This window comes from Uranotaenia lowii, chromosome 3 (genome assembly GCF_029784155.1).
Source record: "Uranotaenia lowii strain MFRU-FL chromosome 3, ASM2978415v1, whole genome shotgun sequence".
Lineage (NCBI taxonomy): Eukaryota > Metazoa > Arthropoda > Insecta > Diptera > Culicidae > Uranotaenia > Uranotaenia lowii.
The window spans coordinates 17,471,291-17,492,106 of NC_073693.1; the positions used below are offsets into that span (position 1 = coordinate 17,471,291).

At 33.4% G+C, this 20,816-nt stretch overlaps 3 protein-coding genes across 3 annotated transcripts in view; 1 reads left to right on the top strand and 2 right to left on the bottom strand.

The window, feature by feature from the left end:
* The window catches only part of LOC129758051 (uncharacterized), a 159,116-nt gene that overhangs the window by 122,207 nt on the left and 16,093 nt on the right, over positions 1–20,816 (bottom strand). The gene's annotated exons all lie outside the window — the stretch shown is intronic.
* LOC129752003 (uncharacterized) lies at positions 304–1,656 on the bottom strand. The gene has a single exon (XM_055747795.1). It carries the CDS (start codon positions 1,654–1,656, stop codon positions 304–306), a length of 1,353 nt encoding a protein of 450 aa, XP_055603770.1.
* Positions 1,813–2,871, top strand: LOC129752004 (uncharacterized). Its single transcript, XM_055747796.1, has one exon. It carries the CDS (start codon positions 1,813–1,815, stop codon positions 2,869–2,871), a length of 1,059 nt encoding a protein of 352 aa, XP_055603771.1.

Below are 20,816 nucleotides of genomic sequence, written 5' to 3' on the forward strand. Positions count from 1 at the left end.
TAAAATAAAATATGAGAATTAAACAGATATTTTATTTACCGTTTAAGGAGGATTTTTTTTTAATAAACACGACTTACCATCATACAAAAACTTCACTCATTTTACTGGTTGTGCTAAACGTAAAAACTTATGCTACACAAATAACACACGACGTATTACAGGACACGACACTTAACGTTTTTACTAACGGAAAAAGGAATTAAATTTACCTTTTTTGTCGACCGGTTTCGGGCTCGATGTTGCCCATCTACAGGACGATGTCCGACTGACTAGATGAAGGAAAAACACTAATACATGTTCATACTATCCAATAGTATTCGTCGAAGGGTGGTCGGGTTGTTGAAAACTTGGTTTGAGCAGGTTGAAAAGCGGTGATATGATTGGAGCCTCATCCTCGTTCATAAGTGGCCTTTCCGATGTAGTGATATACATGGATTCCCATGCGTTTAAATGTGACGCTTTGCGTACACATTTTTTGAACTTAACCTTTCCCCAATCTATGTGATGATTAAGTTCTGACGCGTGGGCAGCTACACTTGATTCGTTGCTCCTGTTGTTATCTACTGCGTTTTTGTGCTCTTTGATTCTGGTTCTGAATTTCCGTCTGGTTTGCCCAATATAGACGGCCGGGCAGTTTTGACATGGAATCTCATAAATTCCAGATCTCTCTTCCGGTAGCACTTTGTCTTTTAGAGAAACCAGTCGATCTTTCAAAGTGTTTGAACTTTTGTAAGCCACTTTCAGACCATGTTTAGAGAGAATCTTACAGATACTATTTGTCAGTGGTGGGTGGTACGGCAGGCTGACTCTTTGGGATTCATCTCTTTCTGGTTTGAATGTGGTTGCGTTGCTACGGAGCTTTTTTCTTTCGTGTTTTCGGAGGATTTTGCTGACGAATTCTTGATCGTATCCGTTTAATTCACCAGCCTGCAAGATTTTTTGCTTTTCTAGTTCGAATTCATGGCTCTCCATCGGTATGTTGTACAGACGGTGGGCCATCGAATGAAAGGCAGCTTGCTTTTGCGCTCCAAAATGGTTTGAATCAACCGTAATATAGCGATCTGTTGACGTGGGTTTACGGTAAATTCCGAATTTCACCGTGTTATCTTCTTTTCTAGAAATTAACAGGTCGAGGAATGGAAGTTTCCCATCAACTTCTTTTTCGACGGTAAATTTAATCGAACTATGCTGGTTGTTCAAAACCTCAAGCGTTTGCGGGAGATACCGTTCCTTTACGGTGGCGAAGATATCATCAACATAACGCCACCAAACACGAGGGAAAAGTTTCTCCCGTTTTTCGAGATCTGTTTCGAAGTCACTCATGAAGAGTTCAGCCAGTAGGGGGGATAATTTACTTCCCATGCTGAGGCCGAAGGTTTGCTTGTAGAATTTACCCCGAAACAAGAAGTAATTCTGATTCATACAAACCTCGGCTATGGTGACGTACGCTGCTATTTGGTTTGGGGGTGCGCGGCGTCGCTCCAGGTGTCTGCGAAGGCTGCGTAAGGCGTCAGAAATGGGGACGCTGGGAAAAAGTGCGGAAACATCAAACGAGACTAAAATCTCTCCTCGACGCACTTTGAAATCCTTCAAATTTTCCACTAGGTCAACCGAGTTGAGGACACTTTTGCCGTGCTTAACTGGATATTTCCGCATTTCTTCTACCAACCACGCTGCCTTCGCAGACACCTGGAGCGACGCCGCGCACCCCCAAACCAAATAGCAGCGTACGTCACCATAGCCGAGGTTTGTATGAATCAGAATTACTTCTTGTTTCGGGGTAAATTCTACAAGCAAACCTTCGGCCTCAGCATGGGAAGTAAATTATCCCCCCTACTGGCTGAACTCTTCATGAGTGACTTCGAAACAGATCTCGAAAAACGGGAGAAACTTTTCCCTCGTGTTTGGTGGCGTTATGTTGATGATATCTTCGCCACCGTAAAGGAACGGTATCTCCCGCAAACGCTTGAGGTTTTGAACAACCAGCATAGTTCGATTAAATTTACCGTCGAAAAAGAAGTTGATGGGAAACTTCCATTCCTCGACCTGTTAATTTCTAGAAAAGAAGATAACACGGTGAAATTCGGAATTTACCGTAAACCCACGTCAACAGATCGCTATATTACGGTTGATTCAAACCATTTTGGAGCGCAAAAGCAAGCTGCCTTTCATTCGATGGCCCACCGTCTGTACAACATACCGATGGAGAGCCATGAATTCGAACTAGAAAAGCAAAAAATCTTGCAGGCTGGTGAATTAAACGGATACGATCAAGAATTCGTCAGCAAAATCCTCCGAAAACACGAAAGAAAAAAGCTCCGTAGCAACGCAACCACATTCAAACCAGAAAGAGATGAATCCCAAAGAGTCAGCCTGCCGTACCACCCACCACTGACAAATAGTATCTGTAAGATTCTCTCTAAACATGGTCTGAAAGTGGCTTACAAAAGTTCAAACACTTTGAAAGATCGACTGGTTTCTCTAAAAGACAAAGTGCTACCGGAAGAGAGATCTGGAATTTATGAGATTCCATGTCAAAACTGCCCGGCCGTCTATATTGGGCAAACCAGACGGAAATTCAGAACCAGAATCAAAGAGCACAAAAACGCAGTAGATAACAACAGGAGCAACGAATCAAGTGTAGCTGCCCACGCGTCAGAACTTAATCATCACATAGATTGGGGAAAGGTTAAGTTCAAAAAATGTGTACGCAAAGCGTCACATTTAAACGCATGGGAATCCATGTATATCACTACATCGGAAAGGCCACTTATGAACGAGGATGAGGCTCCAATCATATCACCGCTTTTCAACCTGCTCAAACCAAGTTTTCAACAACCCGACCACCCTTCGACGAATACTATTGGATAGTATGAACATGTATTAGTGTTTTTCCTTCATCTAGTCAGTCGGACATCGTCCTGTAGATGGGCAACATCGAGCCCGAAACCGGTCGACAAAAAAGGTAAATTTAATTCCTTTTTCCGTTAGTAAAAACGTTAAGTGTCGTGTCCTGTAATACGTCGTGTGTTATTTGTGTACAAAAACTTATTTAAAGGAGAAGCATTTTGTTGCTTATGTTTTAATATTTGGTAGATTTTAGTGCCCTCAACTGGAATCTTTTGTCAAATTTGGACTATCACATTTATTTTTAGTGATATAGAGTTTAAAAATGTATCGGTTTTAAGCGTAATCAATCATTGATAACTGATTAACTATCAAACCTACAACTAAAAAAAAATCTTAATGTGATTTTGTATATTATACTTCATTCAATTGAAGAATCATATTTTGATGATGATGATGCATGATCTAAAACTTTGAAATTAAACAGTTTTTAAAAATTTGGAAAAATATCATAAGTATTGTTGTCATTACTGCAGAAAGTGAAAAAAAAACTTGATTTAATTTCACTTTTTTTTAAACCTGCCAAACGATAAGATTTATGCTTTAAAAATTTATCAGATTCAATTCGGTTAAAAGCATTATTAAAAATTCGTCAAATGGGGAAAAGTAAACATATTGAAAACTTCATACATATTTTTCGCAGAACTCTAAATTACTTGATGTCTTGAGGAAAGTTAATAATTGATTTAAAACATTATGTTATGTTTTTGTTTGAAAATGTTGTCAAAAATTGCAGTACTTTTCTATGAACTGTTCATATTTTCAAAAGTAATTTCAATAATAAAAGCAGATAGAAAAATTGCATATTAAGATTCAGATCACTCAAATTAGTTAAAATTAAGTTTAAAATTCATTGCACCTCTAAAAAATGTAAATTATGTGACCTTGTGTAATTTATCAAAACCTTTTTAAATGTGATGCTGAGCAATAAGAAGAAAAAGGAACAGAAATTAATTGAGGCTGAAATTGGTTCCTTGAAGAATATTTCATATCAGCGTAACATTTGTAATGACATAAAGGATTTTTTTAAATCAAAATTTTTAGAAATAACGTAGAAGATATAAGATTTTGGTTTTGTTTTGCTAATTCTGTGGTCCATCACGAGATGTGAAAGCTTGTTACATAGTGTCCAACCTTTCGATGAATAAAATTAGTATTCGATAAATTAATTTTGAAGTTAAAATTGTTCGTTTCAAATTCTTTACTTGCTAAGTTACACTTCTTAATAAAACCCATTCTAAAGACAATGTAGGTATTTTGTATGGTTAGTTTAGAGTTTTAATACAAAAGGTTAGTTGAATTGCAAATCGAAATCTACAATTAGAAATGAGTTTCAATTCGTAAACGTCGTATAGTATCGTAAAATGAAATGTCTCAAACCTAGAGTGATTTAAGACTAAATTCCGCCGGGGCGAGCCAAATTTCTGACTTGCTTGTTAACACTTATTTTTTAACATTAAGATCAAGTAATTTCCCGATTCTACGGTGAAAATTTCACATGGAAAAAATCTCCATGGGAGGGAGTTAAACCCCTAAACACCGCCTCCCCCTTCACACGGTGAATTTAGCGTATTTGAATTAAACAAAAAATTGGATTTTCTCAAAAAACCCTTTAATTTCCTAGAAAATTTAGCCAGGCTCAAATCAAATAAGCTAAATCATTTAAGCGTTTGAGTTGATCATTTAATAAATTAAATTTTCAATAGAAGATTAAATTTTTGTGATTCAAATCTGATTCTTCAAAACTCGATCCAAATTTAAAATTTATGATTAATGCTAAATAATATACAAAAAAAGAGAATTCTTTGTTGAATATTTTACGGAAAGATGTTTCTTTATCAGTCAATATTTTTATTAAATAGGGGAGAGTGGGGTATCGTGGGCCATGGGGAAACGTGGGCCAATTTCAATATCTCAGATGTGTGTTGAGATAAAATTCTCAAACCAACTGTCATCGTCGTCGCTTTGCGTGAGCATATATTCCTATATGTTTTTGACTGAAATACGCATCACATGGTTCTTTTATTTATCAATCTAAAAAAAGTTAGAAAAATTTACTTACATAATTAAAAAAACACCCGCTAATTTAATCGATGGGGAACCTAAAGTGCATAATAAAAATATGTTCATACGGTTATGATCTTAGTTTTGTCATGATCTTTCACGTGGAAAAGGAATTTTTGATGAAACATCGATAAGTCACACAAACGCAACCAATTTACAAATCATAGCTTGTAGAGAATCGTGGGCCACGCATCTTAAATCACCTATATTTTTATGTTTTTAAACACATTCAGAACTTAAAATACGTTTTACCTATCTGTAAGGTTTTCTTATGCCAAATGAAGAGTTATGAAAAATATTTTGTCCATCCTATATAAGAAATTTTGCCAAAACGTTCGCGAGCCAGGTTTGGGAATCTATGCGATCATACACAGCTCTCTTTTTTATTTCATCATCTGAAATTACTTTAAAATAACGAAATGAATTAGAAAATCACAGTTTTGGGTCAACTCATAAACTTTGCATGTTATTTGGTTAATTTGGATTTGGTGGCCCACGATTCCCCACCATTTTTCAAAATCCAAAAAATATTGCTTTTTTTTAAACAATCAGAATTTTGGGAAAATAACTTATTAAAATTAAAAAAAATACCTTATGATACCTTGAAAATGTAGAAAACCATACAATTTTTTATTTTCATTTTATCTTTCAAAATGAAGAAGTTATGGAACAACGAAAAAAAGTGGCCCATGATTCCCCACTCTCCCATACAATTATATAATTTTAATCCTCCAGAAGATTTTTTAAAAATATTATCCAGTTTTTTTATAATTTAACAACACTTGCTAAATAAACTCAAATTTTTCTATATACACTGCCGGCCAAAAGTTTGGGATCACCCCCTCGTAAACATTAAAATTTTGATTGGATCTCATTCGAGAGATCGCAAGCAAAACCTTCTTTGCATGTTTTTGCCAAAATGATAATGTTCAGTTTATAACACCTAAATTTAGCTTTAAATGTGGTCATTTTCCAAAAACTGCACTTTAAATTTTAACCCCATCAACCCAAATTTCAAAATTCGAGTAGCATTCGAATCCTTTTTTTCATATCATCAAAACATATTCCTTGGATTTTGTGCAAACAATTTGCAATGTAGGTACTTAAAATATATTAAATAGCTACTTAAGATATCGTCCAAAAGTTTGTGATCACCCCGCAGTATGGTGTAACGGCCAAAAGTTTGGGATCAGTCTTCTAGAACTTGAATTTTTATTTCATGCGTATCTCTGTTATTAAAAAACCTATTTTTTATCTGGTAAGCTGATTTGGAAGCTAATGAGTTGAACTTGTTTTATGGATATTCAGTTGAAATATTTTTAAAGACTGACTTCATTAGAACTTCAGCTAAAGTTTGATCATTTTCTGATGATTTTTACCAAATAGTTAAAAAAAACATGCGAATTTGATTTGACCATAACTTAGTTGTCTTACAAATTATTAAACATCGGTTGGGCTTATTTGAAGCTTGCCCTGATATTAAGTTAAAAATTTTGGAAAAGTCCGGCCCGGCCCAGTTGCCCGAGTTTTGTTCAAATATGCCCGGATTTAAATCTCTTTATTTGCTAAAACGATACAAATGAACTCAAATTGAGAACATATAATTTATTGTTTTTGCGATCCAAAACCATAACTTTTGGACAAGTTTTGTCAATTTTATTATGAATGATTTTATGGAAGCCTTAAATAGAATTTAACATCTGCAGAAATGTTTCCATGAAAATACTATGTTTCAAGTATTTTTTCTTCTTGATTTAATTGCATAATTCCTGGGAGAAGTAGGCGACGCCTTTTGCAGGCCGCACGCGTTTATTTTTCCCTGACAGTGAAAACTTTCTTTAAAATAAATTTTAAAAGTGATTTTCAAATGAAATTGAGGAAAAAAGTTACCGAGAGTTAGCTAAGTGGAATCCCAATAGTACTTACAGGACGTTTTGAGGAGTTTTTTGTGAATTGAGGTGGAATCAGAGGATTTTATTTTTAATTTGATTAAAATGTTGTTTTCCGGTAGCATGAAGACGAAATGGTTTCTATGCATTCTCAATTTGGGGGAGTCGAAATATTTTCGTACGAGTTTTGAATAGTTGAAAAAACAGGTGTTTTTGGTTGCAGTAGTGATTTAGCTATCAAGCTGTGTCGCTTTTTAGTGTTTTTACTATGAAATATTGCCGGAAGTTGCTCCCGATTTTTTTTGTGATACCGTGTGTGAGTCATGAATTAGAACAAGAAGAGAAATGGTGAAATCGAAGAAGAAAGTATGGTTGCTGTGATGTGTTTCTGGTTGGGTTCCGTTTTAATAGAATGGTTCACTTTCATCAATCGGACAACTACATAGACGGCACACGGATGTTCACATTATGCTGATACTATCAAAAGCTAAGTAGAACCATTTTCATTAGGTCACCTTGTAAAATGGAATTATGTGTTTTTAATGTGGTTTAGATGAGAGTGTTGTTCAAGAATTTTTAAGCCATTTCATTTGCGATCCAATGATAATTTTACAAAGTTTTCTAGAGCTTCGTAGAACACTTGCCTTTTTGTGTGACTATCCATCTTTCTTGCTATTTTTTGAGCCAATCTACTTCTATTTTTCGTATAGCAAACGGATCTTGTGTGCGTTCCATTCCAAATAAAGCAGGAAGATTTTATAGGCTCACAACACTTTTCATCATTATGTGAAACGTGGGTGGGTGTTCAGGGAGTGTTAAGGAACCTGGTTGTATTGGTTTAGAATGATTTGAGAAGCGGAAGTGTTTGAGTGAAGATGAATGAGATACCTAAGGGGAGCGATTTCTTCCGATTCTCAATTTAATGTAATTCATACTGTAGATGAAAAAAATTAATTTTGACTGTATACATAAATTTCTTATTGACATTTTCACAGGTTTTCATTTTTAACACCACTTTTATCGTACGGCCATTTGATTTTCCAGAATTTTGCTACCTTTTATTGATCTGATAATTCTAGTAGAGGCCAACCGAATTTTATAAATACCAATACTGGAATCATAACGCAGAACTAATGATATTGCACGAAACGCACGTTGTTTTAATCATTGTTATTAAATCTAATCATAAATATTAGTTTTTAGTATGTATTCCTTTTGGTGCTGAAATCTTGTGGAATGGAAAAATTCTAATGATTTTGGTGCTGTATTAATAATTTCTCTGCTCTTTCAAATCTTTTCAAAAGCGAGCAATGGCGCTATAACCATGGTCGATGACCTGAGATGAAGGTACAGGGATCCAAAATTAAACAGTGTATAATGATTAAAGAAATTTCTTTAATTATTGTATTGTTAAATTTGGGACTCTGTAGAAAAACCTCATTTCCATCCCCTGAAGGAGAATCGCAAGGCCCAACACCAAGGAGCATAGAAATATCTTAGCATCTATGCTCCCAACGAATAAATATCAAATTAACATGGGAACGTATGGTACTGTTGTCCACGTTTCTTCCTCCCCTGGTTTCAGTCGTCTCTGCGTCCAATACTGCACAGTGGGCCCGGCCTTGTAAAGATGAATAGTAAATGTATTTTTACTATTCACCGGGATGCTGACAAGATCTGGCTGTGTATGTATCATAAGCATAAGCAAGCATTGATTTAATTGCATAATTCCTGGGTTTTTGTCCATTTTTTTCTGGATATTCTCCGTTTTTTGGAATGAATATTTTGAAATAAACTTTCTCGGATTTAGCCAGGTTTTAAGTTCAAATAGCCCGGACTCACCCGGCCCATGCGACTAAAAATTTGGAAACCTTAGTCATGAATCATTGATTTAAATCTGAATTCATTATTTCAATAATTTATATTTAATCCGATTTGCGAATCTGAATCAAAATATGAATTTCAAATTATGAATCTGATTCTTAGTGTTCAATTTTGGATTGCCATTTTGAAGCTTTGTGTTTGTGTTTGAATTCTGTATAAGAATAAAGTAAAAGAACTTCAAATCTGAATGTTTATGTAAAAAACTATTTTGTTTTTCAAATCCAGAAAATTATCATCTTAATATTGAAAATATATCTGAGTTTTGAAAATCATGAAGCAAATTTGGAATTAAATGCAAAACCAAATTTGAACGACGATTTCAAAACAGCTTTCTGCATTTATTTTCTAATGATGATTCGAACCGAAAATCGAGAATAATAAACTGGTTACAGAATCTAAAACATGAAAACAGGAAAACAATTTTGATTTTGATAAAACAGAACCAGATCCTCAGAAATGAGTTTAATTTCATTTAAAATTTAATATTCAGGAATTAATTTCTCTCCACAAGTGAGAAAATTTTAAAAGCTGTGGCAGAATTTTGAACCTGTGATTCGTTTTCGCGGTTTTGACATCAGTCTTGAGTCCAAATTGTTACTTTTAAATCACCCTAATCAATCATCAAAATTTAACGAAGAATTAAAAATTTTATGTGTGTACTTTTTATAAACCCTCATGAAGAGGGGGGGGGGGGGGGTGGATTAACCCCTAAACCCTCCACCGTCCCAACGGCCATGTTTGCAATTTAATTTAAAAATATGGTTCCAATTTTTCTCCTAAACGATCAAGTTTTGTAGAATAATATTTGTTTATAATCATAGATAATTAGGGGTTCTACAAATTATAATTCTATGTTTCAGTAGATTTCGATGCACGAAATAAGCTTCTAGAAGCTGCACAGAAAATTGTCTTCAGTCTATTTGTTCTGATAGTATCACCCTTTATTTGTATTGATCACTTAAAAACCACAGACACGAATGCCATAAGAATGGTAAAATGTCTTTAATGAAAGTAATAATTATAATGGACTAAGTTATAAACCGCGAAGACTTCAAGCGAGTCTTAACTGTTTTGTAAACCTGGTAATCAACATATTTGGAATATTTGTTATTAAAATCTGATTATGAAGGAACAGTCCAGAATACAAATTTGATTTGATAATATCAGGTTATGAAAAACTGGTTAACAAAACGAGGAAAAATCATCCAGCAAAGTAAACTTTTGCAAAATTCTTAAAGGTTTTGACCTAAGTAATATGATGGTTTGCTCCATTTTCTCGATGAATAAAATTTTTTACGCTAGAATACAATTTATAAGTTTAGTTTTTTATTCACTTTTAAAGAAAATTGGACAACGATTAATACAAACCGTGAAACACATAGCTCAACATCGTTTGATCGTAGTTCAAAGCGTTTCCTCGTTTTTTTTTATTCTTCAAAAAATAGAAACACGAAATCAACACTCTTGATCCTGAAACCGCAGAATCAACCGTTTTTTGTCAATCCATTACGCCTCGCTCGCTCGACTCATCGTCGTCTCTGACCCCGTCTGGGTTTCGCTTTCTGTGAACCGCACACCTTTATTGAGTGAGATACTCTTTTGTGGTTGTCAATATCGCACCGATCCCAAATTCACGGAACGCTGCCTTGTGTATCATCCCACCCTGCGTTTCAGCCCTTAGGCACACCACACAAAAATTCGGTTCTAACAACCGAACGATTCAATCGGAAGTGAAAAAAAACTCAAAGGGGAACAGCCGTTTTCGACATGAATAGAAAATCCCCAGATAAAAATTGATAAAATCCGCAAAAGGAGATTAACCACCCACCCACCGCCGTTTCCCCAGCACACAGTTCGAAATTCAAAGAGCTCCGGCGACATATTCTTTCGGGCCTGTCGTCATTCAGTGGCTGGAAATCTGAAAATCAGCCCCCTTAGAACATCAGACAGAAATAACAACAACATCATCACCAACATCAACAACAACACCAACAACCCGAGCGACATATCAAACAGGTAGGTGAAAGTGAGTTTTTCACGTACGCACGAAATCCGTGCCAGGCTTGGGCTGCCGTTGGGGCGTCTGTTGATGTGACCGGAATAAGAAGGTTTCCACCCACCCACACACCTTGCCTGTGCTTCTTTTAAATCCGGTCAACAAAAATACCTGTTGGACCACCACCTGAACCAGAGCAAAGTGGAGCGTTGGGTCAATCTGATCCGAGTCCACCTTTGCGTTGGTCCAGTCCAGTTGAAGTTAAACGTAAAGGCGTGTCTACATCGCATCGTTTCGGTTGAATGTTTTCCATTACGTTGAATGAAAACACATCATTCTTACTCGGGGCTTTCACATTTCGTGTGTGTCTGTTTCGTGCAATTTGTACAATGAGACACTCTTACTTTGCACGATGTTTATGGTAATGGTGCCGAGGGGATGTTTTTGTTTGATTTTATGCCGCTGATGTGCATTATCCTAATGTGTGCGGGTGGACCACCAAATCGTTTTGGGGTGCTCGGTACACCTGTGGGAACAATTTCCCAACGAATATTTGAGAACCGTTTTTTTATTCGACAAAATTTTATAACATTTTGTTCAAATTGAAAACAGTGTAGGAACTCATGTACAGTTTTTTCTTCAAATTGCTCAAAAATGGTCCAGAGCACTGCTCGTATAAAAAGCAGTCAGTCTTACATAATTCTGGTTGGGGAAAAATTTGTCAATTTGTACCAAATACCAGTGTCAGATACACTAATCGCTGATAAGCCTGCTAAATTTTCGAAGCAAATTCTGTTTCTGGCTTCATTTTCTCTCTAAACCTTTTGAACTAACGGATAAACAAACTCCACCAAAGTCCAATAGTCGAGCAACAGTACTGACGCCAAACACTGCTGAAAAACATATCGTTATTTCGAGCCAAATCGATTGAGTATTTTTACATAGGCATTTTTACGATAGGCATGCAGACAAAACTACTCAGCAAAAAATTTCTTAAAATATATAGAATCAAAGCTACTTTTTCACAAGTGTAATTGAAAAAAAAAATGTAATTTTCCACTCCTTTTGATTTAATTTTTGTCTTTTTTTCAAAAAGCGAATATAAATAAATTGTTTGCTAGAATTTTGCATTCCGTATGGCAAAAATCAAGCGGTCAATGAAATGTATGTTGAAAACAATGTAAAAGAACTTCTGTTTGATTTAAATTTGTGACGTGAATTCACGCTACCACTTCGATTTCCTGTTCTCTATGTGGAAATCGAATATTGGTGTTTTCAAATAACTTGTAGAGAAAACAATTACGCACAATTTGATGTTCATAACTTCTCGATTGAACAACAACGGAGAAAGTTATGTCTCTTTAAAAGTGTGACGTGAATTCACTCAGTTTGAACAGAACAAGGTAGTGTATTGAATTCACGTCACAATTCACGTCACAAAGTTATTCTGAACAATTCTTTAGAGCAGGGGTCGGGGAACTTTTTGAATCATTACCCCAAAATATTTTTATTTAAGTTGATATTACCCCATGACGAAGAGCAAAAAACGAAATCGAAATTTTTTCAGCATCTTCATGTTACGCGCCAACAAATTCATAAAATTGCAAAATGAAAATATACACTTTTCACTCACACAATATTCACTGTTATCCCCAAGAATTTCACTTTTACCCCATTTGAGGTAATTTACCCCGGTTCCCCGACTGCTGCTTTAGAGCCTTCAAATTTTATGTACATTTTTAAAAGTGAAATTTTGTTATTCCGACTTAAACGAGTATAAATTTTCAATATCTTTTCCCAACTTTTTCCTTATTTTGACTACCATTTGAATAGCAACATATTGAGGAATCATACGTTAAAATTACTACTGTTTCGCACAGTCTTTATTTGAAGATTCACCTAAAAAAAAATTTTCAATTTCTTTTTCAATATTTTTTTTATTTGAAAATAATGAACCAATAAAAAAATCAACACTAAATTATGTTCGATTTGTAAAAATCCGACAACCTGGAGGGTCAAAACAGCTTTCAGAGCAGGGATGCGAATTTCATCCAAAAGACAGCCGGGATCGTGACAGTCGCATAACATCTTCCAATGACATTCGTAAAGATCTCAATAACATTGACGGTCATCCAAGAAAATGTTAAACGACTAGAGAAAATATTATTCAGTTTTGCAATGCCAGTCGCTCAGAAAAATATTATCGAATTATTCATCAATATAACATTTTTGACTTGAGACAGTCGAAGATTCTGTTGGTCCTCTGGCTGTCCGATTAACATGATTGAATTTTAGATTGCGTGACTGTCATGGAAAAATTAAAAAAAATGTCATGATTTTGACAGTCATGAAGTTTATTGGCCACGGCCAATCTGGCCGGTTCTGGAATCCGAAAAATCAAAATGATCAGATTTTAACTTGCGACTCGTGAATAGAAAGCTCATGATGGGAATTGATAGGAAAAGTGGTTCGGGGCCAACTTTCTCTGGCCACGGTCAATCTGACCGGTTCTGGAATATGAACAATTACGTGAAAAACTTAGATTGGGTTAGAGGTTTGCATATTTTCACGCTCTTTCACGGAGAGGAGGTAAGGGTTTAAATCATGTCTACGTGGACATTCTCGTACGGTAAAAAAAACAGGAAGAGGTTTTTGCTCGATACATTTTTTCTAAAAATATTTTTTCTTTGGTTATCATCGTATTTGTGCATAATAAATAACTTAGTTTCTTTTGTGCAGATTGATAATGGATTGGTTGTTTGTTGCACACTTAAAGGAGCTTATCGCGCTCTCTGTTTATTATGACTTGAAGATGCCTTCATAAAAAAGATATTTAAGTAAATTGTTGCAAGTTGTATTTCTTCGGCGATTCTTGTATAATATGTGGAAAACTAACTTCATAAATTGTAAGAAATAAGTACTTTTCTATTATAATGTCTTTGAAAAAAGAGTACATTTCGTGAAATTTAAAAAAAAAGAAGAGTCCGCGCGTTTCTTAAGCGAAAAAGAGAACATGTACTCTTAAAAGAGTACGTATGGTAACCCAAGTCTAGCGCATTGTTTTCGACTAAAAATTTAGTGAAAAAAATTAGTACTTTAAGTTGCTTTGAATTTTTTATATTTTCAATGTATTTTTTTAAATTTATTTATTTTTTATCCAAAACCCTCCTGAATAAGTCTAGCAAGGAACCGTTTTAGCTGTCGCGACATTCATTTTAATAACATTGGACATGACTGCGACAGTCGCAGTCGTTTTCGTACTGATGAATGTCTAGGCTTCGGAAAAATGTAAAATGTCATTCGGACAGTTATCATCTCTGTTTCAGAGCATTTTTCCCTAATAAGTTTTTACAAAAAATCAAATTTTGTGATGTGAATTCACTCTTTCGCGCTGTTGTAACTCAGCTGGATTCCATCCGATTACTATAAAATTTGATGTTTCAAAATCATTTCATCATTTTCAAAGAAAAGAGCTTATGTTTTATCGTTTTACAATGTTAAAGTTTTCCCGTTAAATTTTAAAACAAATCCTTTTTTGTGACGTGAATTAATTTATTTGGGACTGTTTTTGTTGGCTTATTAAAAAAACTCCATTGGATATAAAAAAAAATCTTTTTTCTACACAATACTGCTTCATTTGTTGCAATCGTATTAAAATAAATCCACATATTTTAATAAATTATTTTGTGAAAGTTGTCAATATTTACACTTTCAACAAAAAAAATTTCATTTTCTAAATTATCTAAAACATGTAAAAAATGTTTTTTTCTCTTTTTTTTAGTATAGTGTGATTTCAATTATCAAAATTATTAACAAGTTTGAGTTTTTTTGATACGCTGATGGATAAAAATCACTTGTGTCCTGAACAATCTGAGGCACTTGTAAGTGAATACCCATCCTGACCTGACAATGACGTGTGGATCCGGACCATGACATTCTGGAAAGATATTCCATCTGGAACAAAAAAAAACAATAAAATTTTTGAAAGCGATTCATTCAGTCCTTAAAACTAAATTTTTCGCTCAAAAATCACCAAATCACCAAAGGTTAACTTTGTAAAACTAAATCTCCTAATTAGATCCAACGCTCGGTATCAGAGGTCAGAAATAGGAATTTGATTTAATTACATCATCGAACAGAAGAAGCTTGGAAAATAAAAACTTAAGTCTCAACAAAAATTCGAACTAAGCAAACAAAACAATATTGATAATGGTTACACTAAAATATCAAAAAAGTTTTAATTCTGGTTTTGAAATCAAAATCACAATAAAAATGAAACTATTGAACAAAAGAAATAATGTTATGAGATATTTCTTAACCCAAAACTAAAGAATTATCAAAAGATCATGGTAAGGCGTTCTTTGAAATTAAAAAGTGAATTCAAGTATGAAATATAAATAAAATTCTTTACGTAAATTGAGAGTTTTAAATGCCTTTTTGTAAAAAAAAAGTTTTTTTTTAACCTTTTGATTTGAAGTTGCTGTGAATCAAAATTCGATGAATATTTTGTTTATGTTCTAATTTTATTCGACCAGCAATCAGGTTTTGTTAAATTTAATGGAAAGATCATACAGTTCGGGGTAGATACAAAGAATCCCCGATTTTGTCAACCCCCCCCCCCCCCCCCCCCCCTTGATTTTTTTAGGATGACAAATTCGGGTAATTTTTTAAAAGTACTCGTTTCGAATAACTGTGTTGAAATTAATCAGAAAACATAATTACTGCGTCATTTAAAAAAGTGTAGTGTGTTTTTTGTGAGCTATTAGCTGAATTAATGAGTTAAGTCTCTTCTTCTGTATCTTGAAAAACTCTGTTTCGACCGCTATTATCAAAAAGAATGAATGTTCCCCAGTGATTAAAATCCCAACCGCTAAATGAAAACAATCAAAGGTATTGAAATAAGATAAAAAAAAAATGTATTGTTGCAAACATCTTCCAATAATAAAATCAATACTGACAACTAAGGGAGCATTCTTTCTGCTTATTTCGAATGAAGCTGTACGGATATTAGACCTATGTGGTTTATCTATAGGTGGGGACAAGTGAGAATTAATTTCAATGTTTCGATTAAAGAGACTCCATACAAAGAGGCGCAATCTGATCCCTTCCAAAATAATAAGCTTGCAACTCTGCTGTAGGGCTGGCTTATAAAAAATCCCAATCAAAGCACCCTTTTATTTATGCTTTTTCTTCCTGACGTCTAGTAGTGACGCTACGAGTTCTTAATAATAGACAACTTTATTTGCGTCCCATACATTCCTCCTAATACTTATGTTTCTATGGTTACATTTGGACGCCTAAAGCTTGTCACCGTGATGGCGTCGCATTACGTTACAATAGTGCTTTTACACAGTGCATTAGTATTAGTATTAACTAAAATGACAGCTGATTGCAAAATGAATACGATTCGAAGGAAGAAAGTTAGTTTTCGAATTTATTTATGAAAACTATCGAAAGTTTTTCAATATGCCGCACATTTATGAGAGGCCAGTTGCATTTGTTTTTTTGTTCGCACATTTGTTTTCTGATTTTCAGGGAGGTTCTTTGAAAAAATTAAGATTCTGTATAGGATACGACTGTTTAATGAGGATGCAGAGGAAATATTACTAAAGACCTTCACAAATTCCGCAACGAAAACATTTGACTTCATCTTCCGGGCTCGAAATTCTAAAAGATATACGCGAATACTTAACAAAAGATCTTGGGGAATCGTTGAATGTACCTTTCTAACATAATAGTCATTTTTTCCATTTTGTTCTGCTAGTTTTGCACTGCTACTCAATCAAATATTGATTCCACTTGTTAGCCAATGATTCGAAATATACTTTTTGGCACTTTTTTAAGAGAGCAGGCGCATTTATTTAAGTTAAATACAACCTTTTAGCTAAATTTTGCCTTTTCCGCATATAAATATCATTGATGTGTGCCCAACAGACCTCTTGTATGTGTGTGTAGCAATAGCCTTATCGTTTATAAACAACTGTATGGATACAACAAACTAATACTAAAATTTTTGGTTGGTAGATATTCGAATCGAATGGGCTGATTTTTTGGATATCTTGATAAATGACGTAATCTTCTTGCATATTAAGAAAATTGCTTTAAGAAAGCTTAATTGAGGCTGTTCACGTTCGTGTATCTCACTTCTCAAAAGTGTTATACGAGTTTAATTAATTTAAAAATTGAACATCACGTTATCAAAATAGTTTATAGTAAACTCTCTGTTCTCAAGATAGGAGACTAGAATAAAAACCAACAATAGCGATCAAATAAACATCGGCAGTTAGTGCCCCGTAGAACTTTGTACAATAAACAAGTAGTAGGGTAAAACTGTACAAGACGCACCAGTTAAGCAAAATTGCTATTTACAGCGATACCAATCATTTAAGAAACAAATTGAAAGGTGACGACGATTCACGGATCAGATTTACGTATCATCGAAAAGAAAAAACATGATAAAAACACGATTTTGACTATATTTTTGTAAAAAGCTAAAACAGCCAGAAAACAAACTGCGGGGTAGAACGCCTAAACTAGTGGACAGAACGCACCATACCGAAAGGGTGGAAATTCAATTTTTTATAGTGATATCGCGGCAAACATGGCAGACGATTATTTTTTCGAGTCGAATATTGGTGCACTGTTTTAACTCGAACAAGGACGAAATTTGTTTTATCTTGCTAAGGTCTTTGACAAACATTAGTAATTAAGTTGAAATTCGAAAGGCCGTTTAAATTAAGTTTACATTTCTAATTCTAAACTCATACTGCTAAACTCCGGGTTAGGGGTTTTACTTTTATGGTAAAAATGCTTAATAATTTGTGATGGTTTGAATTAACTGATTTATTTACTAATATTTCATAATTAAATTCATGGTATTCATAGAAGTTCTCCTTACAAATCGTCGACATCAGCATATTCAGTTCTCTGTTTTGTGCATAAACTTTCTGCTTTACTTATTAATAAAATTTCAATTTCATGAAAAACTACAAAGTTGATTCTGCGCAATATTAGAAATATTTGATTGCTCCTTTATATGTTTTTCAGTTTGGATTGCTAAATATGTGTCTAAAAATGAGGTAAGTTTAACAATGCGGATTTCTCAGCTAGCTAAAACTTTTCACATAACCATATTTAATGCTGAAAAACGGGTACTTGACTTGCCTGGAAATCCAAACATATTTTTTTTGTATATTATTTTTTCGAAGGTTATTTTTTTCAAAGTGTAGAATAAACATGTTCCTTTCTTCTAAAACATTCTTTAAATTAACAAATACTCTCAATATGTGCAGAGTATTCAATAAAAATAAATTTTCATCTGTTCCAAGCATATTGCACAATTTCGATTATGCACGATAGCTGTTCAATTATTCTTCAATTGTTGGGACTTCAGGTTCCAAAAATGGCTCGTTCATTTGCTCGTTTTCTTGCTTCGAACAAGAAACAATAGTTCCAAAATTCGACAAGCTTAACACCAACACCGACAGGCTCTGCTCTGGTCTGCTGCTTTGCTCGGTTGCGGCAAATCTGTTTCATTACACATACCACCATTAAAATGCAGGAAATGAAAAGATTTTCGAAGGTTATTTGCTACCATCGCCAATGGACCGAAGCCTGACTGAACTCAGGACCTGGGACCCGATTGAGGAATCCCGGACAGTGGGAGGACAGCATTTGGTGGGTTGGACGCACAGAGCTAGGAAATGAAAATAAGCGGCAGGACACCAACAAGGACCAGAGCAGAGCCAGAGACCGTCCGGAGCTTCTAACTTTATCAGCTGATGTTGTCCTCGGTGTGGAATTATTTTGGGAGATACAACACAAAACTTCGGACTGGAAAAAGGACTTGTTGGACCTGCCTAGCCTGCATGAATCCGCCCGCTGTGAAAAGGTGGGCTTTCCGCCTTAGTCTGGAAAATCTCCCATCGTTTCGTTACGGTTTTCTATAGTGATTCCGAAATGTCAAATTCCATTTGTATTCATTCTAATAAAGTTGTTCATGGTTAGTGATGTTTATATGGCAAGAAGTAGGGGAAAGCTGTGACCGGGGGCGACTGAAAGTAAATTGCAGACGAGGATATTCTTCCGTCCTGGAAAGCTGGACAAAAGGCGAAACCAATTATATGGAGAATCTCAAAGTGAATAGATATTTCCAGTCATCTTTGGAGCGCCTTTTTGTCCAGGACGAAATTATGTTTCTGTAGTCAAGGATTAAAAGGATGTTTTAAGATGACAAATTGAAGCTGTACAATAATGATTGATGATGGGGCGAACGATGATGACTGTGAAGAGTCACGTGGCTAGACGTTTGCAGCAGATCGAAAAATAACACAAAAGATAATCGTGTTGCATTTTTATATCATTTCGAACTGCAGAGAGATCAATGTATCTAAGGGATTCATTTCTTATTCGGGATTTTAGAAATCGGGGAATATGTGCCAAGATCAGATTTTATTTCGAAAGATTTTTTAAACCAAAAATTAACATTCTGAGACCCTCTCCGGACTAAAGTACATCAATTCATAAAGAATTCTCTTGAATCTCAAATCTCAACTTAAATATTTGAATATTTATAAAGCATCAAAAATGAAAATGTTCACAAGAGTGTTTTTTCATATAAATCCATTTGGTCATTTTTGTAAATTTGTTCATTTTTTAATTTTTTAATTTTTGTAATTTTTGTAATTTTTGTAATTTTTGTAATTTTTATAATTTTTGTATTTTTTGTATTTTTTGTAATTTTTGTAATTTTTGAATTTTTGTAACTTTTGTAATTTTTGTAATTTTTGTAATTTTTGTAATTTTTGTAATTTTTGTAATTTTTATAATTTTTATAATTTTTGTAATTTTTGTAATTTTTGTAATTTTTGTAATTTTTGTAATTTTTGTAATTTTTGGAATTTTTGTAATTTTTGTAATTTTTGTAATTTTTGTAATTTTTGTAATTTTTGTAATTTTTGTAATTTTTGTAATTTTTGTAATTTTTGTAATTTTTGTAATTTTTGTAATTTTTGTAATTTTTGTAATTTTTGTAATTTTTGTAATTTTTGTAATTTTTGTAATTTTTGTAATTTTTGTAATTTTTGTAATTTTTGTAATTTTTGTAATTTTTGTAATTTTTGTAATTTTTGTAATTTTTGTAATTTTTGTAATTTTTGTAATTTTTGTAATTTTTGTAATTTTTGTAATTTTTGTAATTTTTGTAATTTTTGTAATTTTTGTAATTTTTGTAATTTTTGTAATTTTTGTAATTTTTGTAATTTTTGTAATTTTTGTAATTTTTGTAATTTTTGTAATTTTTGTAATTTTTGTAATTTTTGTAATTTTTGTAATTTTTGTAATTTTTGTAATTTTTGTAATTTTTGTCATTTTTGTAATTTTTGTCATTTTTGTCATTTTTGTCATTTTTGTCATTTTTGTCATTTTTGTCATTTTTGTCATTTTTGTCATTTTTGTCATTTTTGTCATTTTTGTCATTTTTGTCATTTTTGTCATTTTTGTCATTTTTGTCATTTTTGTCATTTTTGTCATTTTTGTCATTTTTGTCATTTTTGTCATTTTTGTCATTTTTGTCATTTTTGTCATTTTTGTCATTTTTGTCATTTTTGTCATTTTTGTCATTTTTGTCATTTTTGTCATTTTTGTCATTTTTGTCATTTTTGTCATTTTTGTCATTTTTGTCATTTTTGTCATTTTTGTCATTTTTGTCATTTTTGTCATTTTTGTCATTTTTGTCATTTTTGTCATTTTTGTCATTTTTGTCATTTTTGTCATTTTTGTCATTTTTGTCATTTTTGTCATTTTTGTCATTTTTGTCATTTTTGTCATTTTTGTCATTTTTGTCATTTTTGTCATTTTTGTCATTTTTGTCATTTTTATCATTTTTGTCATTTTTGTCATTTTTGTCATTTTTGTCATTTTTATCATTTTTGTCATTTTTGTCATTTTTGTCATTTTTGTCATTTTTGTCATTTTTGTCATTTTTGTCATTTTTGTCATTTTTGTCATTTTTGTCATTTTTGTCATTTTTGTCATTTTTGTCATTTTTGTCATTTTTGTCATTTTTGCCATTTTTG

Coding starts and splice junctions, on each gene's coding strand:
- LOC129752003 (XM_055747795.1), bottom strand. CDS start 1,656: ATGCGGAAATATCCAGTTAAGCACGGCAAAAGTGTCCTCAACTCGGTT.
- LOC129752004 (XM_055747796.1), top strand. CDS start 1,813: ATGGGAAGTAAATTATCCCCCCTACTGGCTGAACTCTTCATGAGTGAC.